Raw genomic sequence first — 14916 nt, 5'->3', positions numbered from 1 at the left:
GAGAAGAGGGAAGTGAGAGACATGATAGAGGCTAAGGAGAAGGAACTGAAGGTTTTCCAAAGCACTTCACAACAAAGTCCAAGACAAATAAAACAACCAGGAAATTAAGCCTCTAGATTGAATGGGAAATCAAAGTGATCGAAGAGACTCTCTTCTACAGAGAGTCTTGAATATCAAGACTAATAAATTCTCTATATATGCAAACAAAGCAGAAAAGTAGACAAGCAAGGTTATGAACTAATAGAAACAATCTCTTACTGACAGACCATTCTTCCCACATGATTTTAGAGCCAAAAAAGAAAGATCTGCTGAGTTGGCCCAGGGCAATCCCCATACCAGACGGCTCAAGCAACATGGCATTCTCAGGCCCACACATTAAACCTCAGCCTCAATTTTCTGAGAACTGGGAAAGCAATGTGGGAAAGCAATATGTTGTGCATGTGTGGGGATGTGAGTATGCAAGTTTGGTGTGAACTCATTTTGTGCCGGGGTAAAGGGAAAGTTCTGAAAGAGCACAGAAGCGGGGAGCAATTCTCAGCTGGTATCCAATCTCCATCTGCAGAGGAAACAATCAGGGGCTTAAAAATAAGAGCAAATGTAGAAACGATTAAAAGTGGAAAGTATAGGGAAAACAAAGGAAAATGAAGAGCGGCACCTCGGACAGGGATTGGAAAGAAATAATGGACATAGTGAATGCATTGTCAATAGTGAAACTGTAAATACAGCAAAGGGTAGAGAGAAAAATGCACAGGAGTAGGACTAGGATGGGCCTTGTGTGAGTTTCTTTAGGCAAAATCTGGGCTTGAACATCCTACTTATTAAGCTTAAAGCCATTCGGCTGACTGGCTATCAGAGGGGCCTCTATGTATGAAGCCCAGTGCCAGTGTGCAACCTTATCTGTCTTGCTCTTGAGTGAGAACAAGTTGGCACTAGAGCATCCATTAGATTGTGGCTGGTAATTCACCAAATAAAACCCACAAAAGCACCTTGAAAAAGTTCTGCCTACTCTTAAGGGGAGTAAAGTGGCTATAAATGAGGCATGGAGGAGCGAGTAGTCAAGCTGTTCTCAGGCTGTCTCACTCCATACCACCCAGAGATTCAGGCCCTTTTTAAAGAAGGATAAGCTAAGGGCCAGTTATTCCATGTCACCATTTAGAAGTTCTGGAATAACAGTGCCCCAGTGCCTCCTGCTCTATTTCATGAGCTAATTCTAACATTAACCCTGAATAATAATACTTGACTATTTCCAACTATCATTATCATAGTGGACCCTTCTCTTTCCTAACTGCAATCCCCCATTATTTGTGACAAGCTTCCTATCATGAATTGTTCCTCCTGATCCTCATCTCTATTGTGTTTGGTTATTGTTTTTGGCTATTATTGCCATAGCATACCATATTACCATACCATAGTGATCATTCTATATCTATCTTTCTCCCTCTGGGTCATATAGCTCAGCACAATACTCTCCATATCCAACCATTTATAAGGAAATTTCATGATTTCATTTTTCCTAACAGCTGCATAATATTTCATTATGCAGATATACTATAGTTTAATTTTCTTTTCTTTCTTCCTTCCTTCCTTCCTTCCTTCTTTCTTTTTTTGGTTTTTGGGCCACATCCAGTGACACTCGGGGGTTACTCTTGGCTATGTGCTCAGAAATTGCTCCTGGCTTGGGGGGACATATGGGACACTGGATATCAGTCTGTCCTGGGTCAGCCACATGCAAGGCAAATGCCCTACCATTGTACTATTGCTCCGGCCCTAAACAAATGGGAAAATTGGGATTGGAACCCAGATGAACTCTGTTCTGTGATCTTTTGGGGGGAGGCAGGGGCTCACACCCAGCATCAGTCCGATTTATTCATAACTCTGTGCTCAGAAATCACTCCTGGCAGGCTCAGGGGACTATATGGTATGCTAGGATTTGAACCACCATCAATCCTGGGTCAGCTATGTGCAAGGCAAATGCCCTACCACTGTGCTATCTCTCCAGCCTAATATACTATAGTTTCTATCCATGCATCTGTTCTCAGAAACTTGGGTTGTCTCCAAATTCTGGATATTGTGAATAATGCTATAAGGAATATAAGAGTGCAGAGAAATACTTTACATTGTGTTTCTAAACAATAACTGGGGCCTGAAAGGAGATAAAGTGAAATGCATAATATCCCTTCAGTAACAATATTATAAACCACAGTGTCTGAGAGAGAGAGAGAGATAGAGAGAGAGAGAGAGTCAGAGACAGAGAGACAGAGAGAGAGAATATCTGCCACAGAAAGAGGCCTAAAGAAAAACTGGGGACATTGATGGCAAGAAGTATGTACTGGTGAAAGGTGTTGAGCATTGTATGACTAAATGTCAGAAACCACTTTGTAGCTTTATCTCAGGGTGATTTAATTAGAGAATTCTTTTTTTTTGTTTGTTTTTGGGTCACACCCAGTGACACTCAGAGGTTACTCCTTGTCTCTGTGCTCAAAAATCACCCCTGGCAGGCTTGGGGGACCTTATGGAATGCTGGGAATCAAACTGGGGTCCATCCTGTGTTGACCGCGTACAAGGCAAACATTCTACCGCTGTGCTATTGCTCAGGCCCCATATAATTCATTTTTTAACTAAATAAAAAATAAGTTATACCTCGAGTTTGAATACACCACAAACTACAAAGTAACTTTATCCTGTCATAGTTTGGCCCTTCTAACACCCTCCTCCTTCCAGTCATTTGGTTATCATCATTTTATCCTCTTCCTATTGCACTGTCCTTCCCTGACAACAAAGCTGGTATGACTGGAGCATGTGCAAATAGCCCAGAGACTAGGCTGCATCACAGCTGGACTAGCCTTGTGCTGAGGAATGGTCAGATAGATCAAGGTGCTTTTGAATGTGGACACAGGAGCTCTGACTTCTCTCCCTGCCCTTGGTGCACACTTTCCCCACAGCCGCTGGGGCCCCTGATGACAGAGCCTTGCAGGACAAATCTCTAGCAGTTGTTGTAGTTCTCTCTGTAGTTAGCATATGTCTTATACAAAAACCAACCAGCACACCTCAGGTGGTTCAGAAAACCCTTCCCTGCTGCTGCAAACAGCTGACTTCACACAGGCTGTGACTTAATTAACACAGCACTTTATTTGAGTTTCTTATTAAATGCAGCCTTAGATGCAGTGGTGGTGGCACTGCCACTGTGCCCTTCCTGGGGGCTTGACTACTTTGTCTTTCTCCACCCCAGGCTGTATTTGATCTCAGATTGGACAACCCCACCCCTCACCATTACATCCACCCACGGACTGCACACCCCAGTCTCAGGGCCTCCCAGCTGCTAGAATGCATGAAGCCTTATGAACAGAAACTTCAGGAAGTTAAGGTTTTCATGATTTCTTGCATCTGGGGAGAGAAGTCACAACTCTACAGACAGTAGTCTAGCAGTCTTGCCCTGGAGTGGGAATAACAGAGAACAGCTTCCTGGTGACCTGTATCTTCACTTGTGTCTGCTCAAGTCACCTACTCCAGTTACATTACACAGTAACATCCTGTTGTCAACATCCTATTAATGGTGAGAAAATATAGATTGGGATAAAACAATGCATATTTGGGAGGAAACTGGTTTGACAATAAAAGAAATGAAGAGTGCAAGAATGGAGGAGCTGGGACCAGAACAAACAAATAAGGATTTAATGGCAGGAAGAGAACAACAGATTTTACACTCATGCCATATGGCAATGCCCCTCTGCACATGGGAGCAAGCTGCTCACCTATACACTCTCCAGGATATATGAAAGTACCCAAAGAGCACCAAAGCCATTTTTTTATGGGGCCGTATTGGACATAATGGCTGCCTCGCCATTTTGTGGTCCAAACGTATTTGTATACAGATTAGATAGCTGCATGAAATGACCTCGTGGGCTCTATTGTATACATAGGATCCAGTATACAGCACACATACTGACATTGCAGCCACCATAGTTCATGTGTGTGATGTCATACAGGTTCTCAGTGCTGTGAAACTGAAAATGAAATGTGTCACTTTCTCTTGGAGCATCTGTTTCCTCTTGGAAGCCTCTGTATACCCATTTTAACTGCCAGTGAGAGATTTAGGATCCACATACTTAGTGCTGGAATCCATCATCTCCTTATCCTTAGGTCAGTGATGTGATCTCTGAGAAATTCAGGACAGTGAAATTCAGTGTAGCATTTACACCCATCTTTGGGAGGACATAGAGAGATAAAAGTCCAGGTAAAGCATGACTGTGTCACTGTGGCATTGCTCATGGCAATCAGTGAGAAAAAACAATTGAGTGTTACTAGAGAGGTGGTTAAACAAAAGGTGGTAGATAAATATTATTCAGCCTTTAAAAAGCAAGTTATCAAAGGAGAAATAGTATAGGGTAGGGGGTTTGCCTTGTATGCAGCTGATCAGGATTCAATCCTTGACTCCTCATATGGTCCCCAAACCCTGCCAGAAATGATCCCCAAACATGGAGTCAGGGTTAAGGTCTGTATGAGCACCACTGAGTATGATCTAAAAACAAAAGTCAGGCTGTTGTCAAATGCATTGTGGGAAATCTTGAGGACATAAGGCTGAGTTAAGTAAGCCAGTCTTGAGAGGGAAATTTCCTTATAGGAAATTCCTGAAAAAACTCAAAGACCTTATAGAGATAAAGAGAGGATAATAGATATTGCCTGGGACTGGGGAAAGAAAGGAAGGGGGTTCTGCTACTTTATAGCCTAGAGTTTGAGTTTGAAAGGTGGCAAGGTTTAATTTTATGTTAAGCATTTTGCCTCAATCAAATAGATTCAAAAATTTAGTATATCAAAGGCCACAGAGATAGTACAAAGGTTAAGGCACATGCCTATATGCAGTAGACCTTGATTAAATCTCTGGCATCATATATGATCTTCTAAGCATGGGCAGCATTGATGGCACAAAGAGCCATCTCTGAAGCACAGTGCCAGGAATAACCCTCATGACCTCTGAGTATTGACTGCTTCCTCCAAAGTACATTAGAAACATTTAGCACTATCCAGGCACATAGTAGATAGGTACTCAAGGAGTATTAGAGGCTGAAAATATTGGGAGAGAGTCTTCAGGGGTGATCATATGATCTACCCACCTGGATTTTAACAATAAGGAAACTGAGTATTAGAGACAGAATAAGGTTAGTTCAAGATCCAAGATAGCAAAGAGGGGGACATTGGGCAAGCCTGCCCTGGCCCCAAATGTCTTCTACCTTTTGATTAACAATTATAGGTGAGAGGAAAGGCTGTTAAACACAAAATACAGTCACATATTTTCATGGATTCTTCTCTGTCCATCTGCTCCTGGAAACCCAAAATTTCTCACTTTCCAGCTCTTCAGACACCTGAAGACCCCACTTCTCAGATCTGCACCTATTTACCCCTTTCCTCCTCTTCACCATTCCTGACTCTGCTCAAACTGGAAAATTCAGGCCATAAGAAAATGTTGGGAAGCTCCTTTACTTTTTTTTTTTTTTCGGTTTATGGGTCACACCTGGCAGCGCTCAGGGGTTACTCCTGGCTCTACACTCAGAAATTGCTTCTGGCAGGCTCGGGGGACTATATGGGATGCCGGGATTCGCCATTCTTCTTCATATAAGGCAAATGCCTTACCTCCATGTTATCTCTCTGGCCCCAGGGAAGCTCCTTTTCTTGTCACCAACTGAGTGAAGCCAGGATCTCTTGAGAAAAAACAGCCCTGTTCCTTTGGAGGCAGATGGAATGAAGGGAAGAGTCTGCCTTTGGGAAGATTTCCTGGCATCAGGAAATCTCTAAAGCCTCTGATTCCAAAATCATAGATGGATTCACTTCACCCAGAGATAGCCTCTTTTCTCCCTCCTTTTGGGATCTAAAGTCCATACTTTATTCTATGGGGAGGGAATGAGGGGAGCAAAAGATTATTTGTTGTTCTATTAGTTCTAAACATTTGGACCAGTTATAATCTACTAGAAAAATAGGTTAAAAGTTAAAAGGTAAAATCAATTTAGAAACATATGTGTGAGCCCAAATGATCGTGGGAGAACCAATATGCTACAGCTAGACTTTAAACCCTGAAAAACTGGAGTCACCGTGGGCTGGCTTAATATGGCCACAAAAATGACATAAGTGAATTTGACCCCCTTTATGTCACCTGAAAGCTCCCCATAGTGGCCATCTCAAATCAAGTTGGTCTGGTCGACAAGAGAAAAATAAGGTTAAATTCAGTTTAAACTTGTTGAGGCTTGCTTCAACATTTATTAACCCAATATCCTGTGAGTTCTCACTATACCTTTTCCATGTGTTTTGTGTCATCCTATAATGTTCTCACAGTCCAAACCTTCTTAAATTAGCTAAAATCAGAAGGGAACAAACCTGAGAAAGTTCAAATTCACTCAGATTAGATTTGATTGTAGGATGGGGGAGAGGAAACAATCATCACCTTTGCTTCATCAAACTCTCAGCGAGGTACTTTACCCATATTTTCTCATTTAATCTCACTATTGAGATTAAATAAATAGAGATTAACCCTCATTTCCAGGGTGGAGATTAATCCTCATTTACTTATGATTTACCCTCATTTCCATAGGTAAAGTAACTTGCAGAAGTTTGTATCTAGTAAATGGCTGAGCTGGGATGCAAACCTGGTAGCTGATGCTATTTCTATTTTAATCTACTCCACGTGAGAAAAATTTTAGCAATAAGTAGACATGGGACTTTAATGAATACAAGTGAAGGGTCAAGGGAAACTTTTAAAACCTCCAAAATTCCCTGGATGGAAATCTGTAATGGAATGCATCATCGTCTTCATCAACAATGATAATTTCTTGTGGATTAATGAGCAACATCTGGATGGAATTCCTGGCATGGGGCATAGCTCTAGGACTATTTGTTCTCCAAACAAAACTTAACTTAAAATGCTGTATGTCTGAAAAAACAAAAAGCCAAAGGGAAGCACACTTATTATTTTTTTAGTGAATTTCCAGGGAAAGTGGTGTTATACAATGTCTAGACTATCATGCTGTCAAGGAGAGATGTTTGCCAAGAAAAGAGGCAGAAAGATTTGTATTCTTTAATGGAGAAAGCACCTTGACCTTGCTCCTCAATTGTTCCTGTCCAGGATGCAGGAATTGGATTTAGTGCTGACTCAGGTAGCTGTTGATCTCATATAGTTACAGTCATCAGAATGGCTGTAGACTGACCTTGCTGGTGAGATCATATCCAAACATATAGTACTTGAGACATTCGTGTTTTTCCCAGATGAAGCAGAGTTGTCAGAACAGTTCATACATGTTCACTCCTCTGTTTTTCACTGCCTCAGGCTTCTTCTTATGTCTAGGACTTGCTAAATCAAGATCAGGTCAGGCCCTCAAATTTGGCCATTGGGATGGTATCTGCTTTGGAGTTTGATGAGCCTGCTGACTGTGGCTAGTTACTTGAGGACTCTCTCTAAGAAAAAGTTATGCCCTGGGATAACCTCCAAATCCCAGGGGCAGGATTGGAAAAGAGTGGAAACAAAAGAATTTCTTAGACATCTCATGTGTTCCCTATCATGTGTTCAAACACTTCCAGAACTTAAAACTTACTAACTTGTAGTTTACTTAGGACTGACAGACTGAATAGCAGTGGCCCAGCTAAGGTTAAATTTCAGATAAGCACATTTTTAGTATATTGAGTCTGAAATTCAAACCTACATGGCTATTTTATATTTTCACTTGGGAAATCTGCATCCCCAAGTTGACAAGATGGCTTCTTAGCTTATGAGTGGAAACTTTTAGCTATTTCCTTCACTGTTCTAGAGCACATTTAAATCTTCAACCTGTTTGCATAACCGTGCTCTGCATTTTGATATCATAGGTGATACTATTCACTTTTCTTTCTTTGGGCATATTTTTCTAATGTTTGATCTACTATGCTCAAGAACATTGTCAAGTGTTGACATTTCCTTTTGCAGTAAAACCTACTTATGCTAAGGTCATTTTTTTCTCTCAAATCTCTCACTTCTTAATGCTTAAGAATCTTTTTTTTATAAGACTATTAGACAGATGTGTAGATAAAAGAGCAGATGAAAGAGTATCCTGCCTTAACAGTGCAACCAAAATCCTAGAGCAGCCTCCAGCAAGAATCATACTAAAATTATATGATCATTAGAATCGAGCATCATATTAGATACTAGTCATCTTCCAGCAGCCCGCCTGAACCCAGCTCTTGGACTGAAAACCATAGTTTCAGTGTGAGTGAGTTGAGCCTTAGCTGTGAGTGTGCATATATAGAACTGTGGCTATGTGAAGTATATGTGTGTAAAGTTGTGGATACATGTTTATGGAGCCTTAACTGGGTGAGATAGTTTAAGTATGTGTGAGTAACAATATGAACCAAGGCTCTGTGAGTCACAGTTGGATAAGTATGATTGTGAATCACAGCTATGTGTGAGTGTGGAGAGTGACTATTTGAGCTATAGCTTTGTGAATGTGTAAATGTGTGAGTCAAAACTGTGTATATGTGTGTGCATAAGTGTACTCATGTATATGTATGTATACACACACATATATACATATATATATGCTCACCTGTAAAGAGCAGAAGGCCTGGGTGAAGGGTGGCATTCGAACCAGGTAGGAGGCAACAATGATGGCTGAGGAGTAGTGAGTACAATAATGGCACTGGACAGTCATATCTCCTATAAAGAAAGCATAGGCTCATAATGGCTCTGCAGCTATGCTGGCCTAGGTGGCAGACATGCAGATCCCATTCAGGGTTGAAGAGTCATGGATGAATGCTAATCACTAAGTGATGATTTCAATGTATCAAGGGAAAAAAACAAACATGAATTTTTCTTTTGAAAAATACATTAAGATTAAGAAGTGAATAGAGCTAACAAAGACACAAGATAAGAACACAAGTGACCTATGAACATGGCAAAAATTATAATGCAAAGGAGATGTGCATTGAAGGTTTGGCTCTTTAGAGGCTGCAATCTTCATAGAACTGCTAAACCTATATTTTATTTTTCTTCAGAACAGGCCATTGATTATGGTCCAAGTTGGCCTGTATCTGACAAACGAAACATTCTAAATGTTGGAACTTATCTCTGCCACTATTAGCTTCTGGGTATGGAGACATTAGCTCTGAGAATCTGAGTTTTTAGTCTCAGCTCCACACTTAAGCTTATTCTCACTTCAGTGCAGGTAAACTCAGACGATTGACACCTGCACTTCTAGATACTAGATACAGGGATACTATCACTCTGATCCAACTCTAATCAGTGCTTTTTTTTTTTTTTTTGGGCCACACCTGTTTGATGCTCAGGGGTTACTCCTGGCTAAGCGCTCAGAAATTGCCCCTGGCTTGGGGGAACCATATGGGATGCTGGGGGATCGAACCGCTAGCACTTGCAAGGCAGACGCCTTACCTCTAGTGCCACCTCACAGGCCCTAGTCAGTGCTTTTTTAAAAACTGTCATGAGTCTTATGTGTAACCAGGGTGTAGACAAATAGATTAGAACAATCTTCTGTCAAATATGAGTTTGTAGGATAAAAGATCACTTTGTAGTTCCTGACAATCACTCCACAGAGTTCAGACAAACAGCATTTCTGAAAAATAAATATAAGCTCAGGTCTACCCACCTTCAGTCTTCTCAACTTCTTTAAATCTCTGGATAAATTTCTGTTTCCTTTCCTTGGTCTGAGCCCCCATGGGCTTTGAAAGATCCCGGAAAGTCTTGGGATTTGTCAAGTTCAGAGTCTAGAAGGCAGATATGCAGCTCAAGTTAACTCCCCTCAAACCTTTTGTGCCCTGGGGGCTTCAAGAGCCACGCTCTTTAGTTTTATGGTTCTCTTTATTGGTTTATTGTCATTTGGTCTGACCCCCCTCTAGTGATTAGCAGGCATGCTGGGGTTTTATGGCCCTGAAATCAGTGATCCACAAAGACTTAATAGGGGAGAGATGGAGAATAAGAGGAGGGGAAGATTGAGTTCACACTGGACCTGTTCCAAGTTGACCCAAATCAGAGCACCCCACCAAAAAGAAACTTTCAAAGATATTTCTGTTTTCTGCCAGGCTCTTGGCTCTTGCTCTCTCAGAGTAGTTGACATCAATAATTCAAGGGCCTTGCTTTGATTCAAATGAATGTTCTAGGAAGTTGAGAGTCCTTGGTTTGGGAAGGAAGAGAGAGGGATATCATTCTTTTTTTTTTTTTTTTTTTTTTTGGTTTTTGGGCCACACCCGGTGACGCTCAGGGGTTACTCCTGGCTATGCGCTCAGAAGTCGCTCCTGGCTTGGGGGACCATATGGGACGCCGGGGGATCGAACCGCGGTCCGTCTCCTAGGCTAGCGCAGGTAAGGCAGGCACCTTACCTCGAGCGCCACCGCCCGGCCCGGGATATCATTCTTTTATTGGAGGATCCAAGGCATTGAAAGCATGAAGCATGGCCCCCTTCCTTGCTTTGGCAATGGAGGTAGGCAGAGGTTTTCAGGGCAAGGGTCCTCAGAGATATTTTTCTTGAACAAATATGTTTGCATATTAACTGAAGAACTACACACACTTTGAGGCATGCAGGTGTTTGTAGCAGGTGACTATCTAAACCCTCTTGCTTTTGATTGGCAACAAGTCACCTGCAGAAGTCAGGACAGCATGAAGGTGGGCAAAGCCCCCTGCATGTTGACACACTTGGAGACCTGCCTTTCAAGGGCAAAGGGGGACTTTACCATAGTCATACCTCCTGATTCTCTAGAAGATATTGAATTTTTAGGATATACGTATACTCCCATTTCTTTTTTATTTTTAAGGAACAATTTTTATAATATCTTTATTTAAGCATCTTGATTACAAATATGATTGTGATTAGATTTCAGTCATGTAAACACCCCCCTTCACCAGTGTCCCCCCACCACCAATGTCCCAAATCTCCCTCCATCTCACCCCACTCCCACCTATACTCTAATTTTTTAAGACTGTTTTTTATTTTTCATATACTTTTTTAATTTGGGGGCCACAGCCCTCAATTCTCAGGGATTATGTCCTGGTTCTGCTGAGAAGTACTCTCTGGAGGACTCAGTGGGACATATGGGATGCTGCGGTTTAAACCCAGTTTGGTCATATGCAAGGCAAATGCCCTACCCACTGTGCTATCACTCTGTCACCCATATTCCCATTTCCAAATACAGGTAATGAATCAAAACTGGGGACTGAACCAAAGGGGCTGGTGAACTATCACTTATCTGCATATGAGCTGAGTTTTTCTAAATTTTATTATTGAAGTCATTTGACTTCTGATAATTAGATCAATGAAAGTAATAATCTATGATGGCTGAGAAAATTTTAGCTGGATTCAATGTCATGTGGAGAAATGAGGGGCCCCAAAGACTAATGTTCCCTTTACCAAGTTGAGTCATCAAAGTAGCTCTCAACAGGACTGGCCAGAGCTGATCAGAGATAGAATACTGATTTCTGCCTTTCTATCCCACTCTTCCTCCTTCCTCCATCTTTACCTCCCTCCCTTTCTATTTACTTTTTTCCTTCCCAGTGATTCTCTTCTTGTTTATATGGATTCTGGGAACTGATTCCAATGACGTCTTAACTGAATCAACCAGGGTTTTCTCTGAAGATATTCTCACTTGTCTTATAGTTTATAAACCAGAAGCCCTCTGCACACATGTCAGTTATAATCCTAGTCCTGTTTACCCTCCCACCATGAAACTGCCTCCCCATAGGTTGGGCTAGATCAGAAAGTTGCTTGCCCTCCAGATGTAGGATCCAAGCACAATGCAGCCCTGAGACTCAAAGGGAACTGAACCTTGTTATGGAAGGCTCTAAGTGTTGGGTGCTCTGATTATTAGTGTCAGGAAGCCTCAGGGTACTTGTATGTCAACTACAGGAAAATCATACCTGGGAGGTGTAGTCAGCCAGGATCCAGGGAAACACGGGATACTGCATGTAGTCATTGTAGGTCCTCCCAGCCAAGGTGTTAAGGTACATAAGGTACTCAAAGTTACTTATGTCCCTTTTCTACCAGAGAAGACAAAGAGAATATCAATACACTGGACATCTTCCTCAGGGTTACAGGGATATACATTTTGACACTCTGCTAGAAACCCTAGCTGTGGAGGGCTCACATGCTACAGCTACTCCTAGTGCATCTTGGGTATGAGCCTGGCCAACTCATATATTCACAATAATTTTATAGTAATTGAGGAAAAAAAGTTCAGGAGGCAGCATGTCAGTTCAAAACCTGGGCTAAAGAGATAGCTCAAAAAGTTAAGCACATGCAAAATATGCTTTGCATGTGGGAGACCAGATCAGAACCTACCACTACAGGCTCCCCTGAGAACTGTTGTAAACAATCCTCAAGTATAGAGCCAGAGTAGTCTCTGGTGGTCACACCACTAGGTATGCCCCAAGATGGTATGTCCCAAATATAAATAAATAAAAAAGAATAAAGAATTCTTTTGTGTGAACCAGAAAGTGATCAAAATAATAGCACAAGTGAGTTGAGTAAATTTACTGTCAAGTTCTTTAGAATGAACTGGGAAGACTTTTCAGTCAGACCTGTTTCCTATGGGATTTTAGCCATATTGTTCTCTCCCCCCACCATAGACTAGGCTTTGCCCTTTGCCTAGGGTGCAGAATCCCACACAGAGATGGAGATTGTATTTAGGTCTCCAAGCCAATTTGTGAACAAACAGTCCCACACCATCCTTTCACCTTTCTTTGGTCTACTCTTTGCAGGATATTTTGGACAAGAGTGGCCCGAAGCTACCTTATTGCCAGATAATCACTAAGGACTGGCCCTCTTGGGATTCCTTTCCTTGTAGTGAGAACCCTTAGGTAGCTTATCCAGGTTGAAATCATGTGTGTTTCCCAAGGAAAGAAGTGAGTTTCAGTGCATCTCCTGAGTTGTGTTCATTCATACATGCATATGCATTTGTATATATTATGGCTAGATCCCATGCATGCACAGTAGATATTTACACACACACACACACACACACACACACACACACACACACACAGATTTTCAATCCTCAAAAATTGCCATTAGCCACTAATCCACTAAGATATTTTCTTTGGGGAAGATTTTGGGCAGTGATAGAAACAAAAGTCCCTCCTTATCAATCGATCTTCTGCTTTCTGATTTGTACTCCAGAGGGTTTTCTCAAGTCCAGAGACCCTTGATGTACCTGCCACCTCTGCAACATGGTCCTATCAGAATCTGGGTTTTTCCTGTGAAACAGAAAATAATAACATTAATGACCATATATTTCAAGGCATGAACAGGAAGAGAGGTATGTTTTGTGGGACTGAGACACCCAGGAAATTCACACAAGTTCCCAACACATATAGCATAGATCAGATTTCACTGCCCCAAATCATCTTGCTCCAATCTGCCTTATTAATGTTATATTCTTTCTATCACTTTTATTCTTATGAGCCACAATATACACCCACTTTAACAACAGCCCATAGATAATACCCAGAAACAAGTAAGAGAAGACTAAGAGGGCCTCCCTACCTATATTTCTCATAGTCATATCTAGGCCTGTTCAAACCTAGTGAATATAAAACAGGTAAAAATATATCATAGGTGTACAACAATACAACAAATCAACATAAATGTTTTATATTGCTATAGAGCTAAAATGTGAATAGTTTGAAAGGTAATGAACTATTTAAAAAGAGTCTCTAAACTAATTAGGAGATCACCACCTTTACTGGCTTTCAAAAAGTTTTACACTTATACCTGCCTATCTGCTTACAGAGCCTATGGTTTTTATTAATTTTATTAATTTATCACATTTGGGCTTCTATTATCTGTGCAGGTCTCCCCTGCGTCTCTTCACTCAGTTTCCCCAGAAACACCCTTACTGCTTTTCTTTCTAGTAGCTGGCTTCCATGGTATAGATGATGGGAACAGATAAAGATGTTACCTGTGATGGACTTTGTCCTCACATATCATATTTCTATGACCATCAATGGACATAATCTCTGAATTCAGTTGTAAATGAGTCCCTGAGATAAATTTCTGATAGCAGTGCTACTAAAATGTACAAGTGTTTTAAATTTTGTTATCTATTGAGTAAAAGTCCTCCTAAAAAGGATGTAACCAGTTTCAACTTCTACAAATACACTATGTACAATGTGATCTGCAGATCAAATCAAAGAAATAGTATGCATTCACATCTGGTAGAAATAGATTAAAATTTCAATAGTAATTTGTAAAACGTAGTTCCTTCTCTTCCAACATATCTTTTAGTTTCTTTTCTAACTTTTCTTTCCCCATCACACTCCTGGAGACACTCCTTTCATGACCATGACAAGATCTTTGCTGGAGATGTTCCACCAACCCAACCCAACCCAAATCAGACCATACTAAATGAGACCAAAACAGACTTCCTCTTTTCAGGCATACCCTCTGATCTCAGTCTAGGTCAACCACCCTGAGATTCACTCATCCTTGTATTCTCTGTTTTACTATAACCAGACTCCTTCCAGACTCTATTTAGATGAGAAACAGCCTCCTTTGTCTCCTCAAAAGGGAAGTCTTTCTTATCTTCCCACAACATTACCACTGCCTTATGTCCATCCTAAACTCCCCATTCCACCTCATTCTAGTAATTTCTATGCAGGTTTTCCATAAGCAGGAAGTATCACTCAGATTGAGTTCACCTCTTCCTGCCAATATGTAAATAATTTATTTGGTTCATTTTATTCAGGGAATCAAGACATCAGAATTAAAGCATGGTAGCATCTATAACTTTAGTTTGCAAAGGCTCAAGAGTGAAGATCAAGTTTTCCTGATGCAATTCTATTGCTTAGTTCAGTACATAAAACCATCCTGCTTTGGAGCCTATAAAATATCAAAACCAATGTGGGAAGTGTTGGGGTCACCAATTTAAACAGTATGTATGATGAGATTAATAGGGCTA

General features: G+C 41.1%; 1 protein-coding gene across 1 annotated transcript in view; it reads right to left on the bottom strand.

Annotated features, from left to right (window-relative positions):
• WDFY4 (WDFY family member 4) overlaps positions 1-14916 on the bottom strand; it is a 239321-nt gene that overhangs the window by 22386 nt on the left and 202019 nt on the right. Inside the window, exons 47-50 of the mRNA XM_049790636.1 lie at positions 13171-13213; positions 11879-11998; positions 9618-9735; positions 8562-8671 (exon numbers count right to left, since the gene is read on the bottom strand). Of these exons, the coding sequence (XP_049646593.1) occupies positions 8562-8671; positions 9618-9735; positions 11879-11998; positions 13171-13213 (391 nt within the window). The remainder of the gene's footprint in view (positions 1-8561; positions 8672-9617; positions 9736-11878; positions 11999-13170; positions 13214-14916) is intronic.

The sequence above is a fragment of the Suncus etruscus genome, chromosome 17, assembly GCF_024139225.1.
Source record: "Suncus etruscus isolate mSunEtr1 chromosome 17, mSunEtr1.pri.cur, whole genome shotgun sequence".
Lineage (NCBI taxonomy): Eukaryota > Metazoa > Chordata > Mammalia > Eulipotyphla > Soricidae > Suncus > Suncus etruscus.
This window is presented reverse-complemented; position numbering and strand designations above follow the sequence as displayed.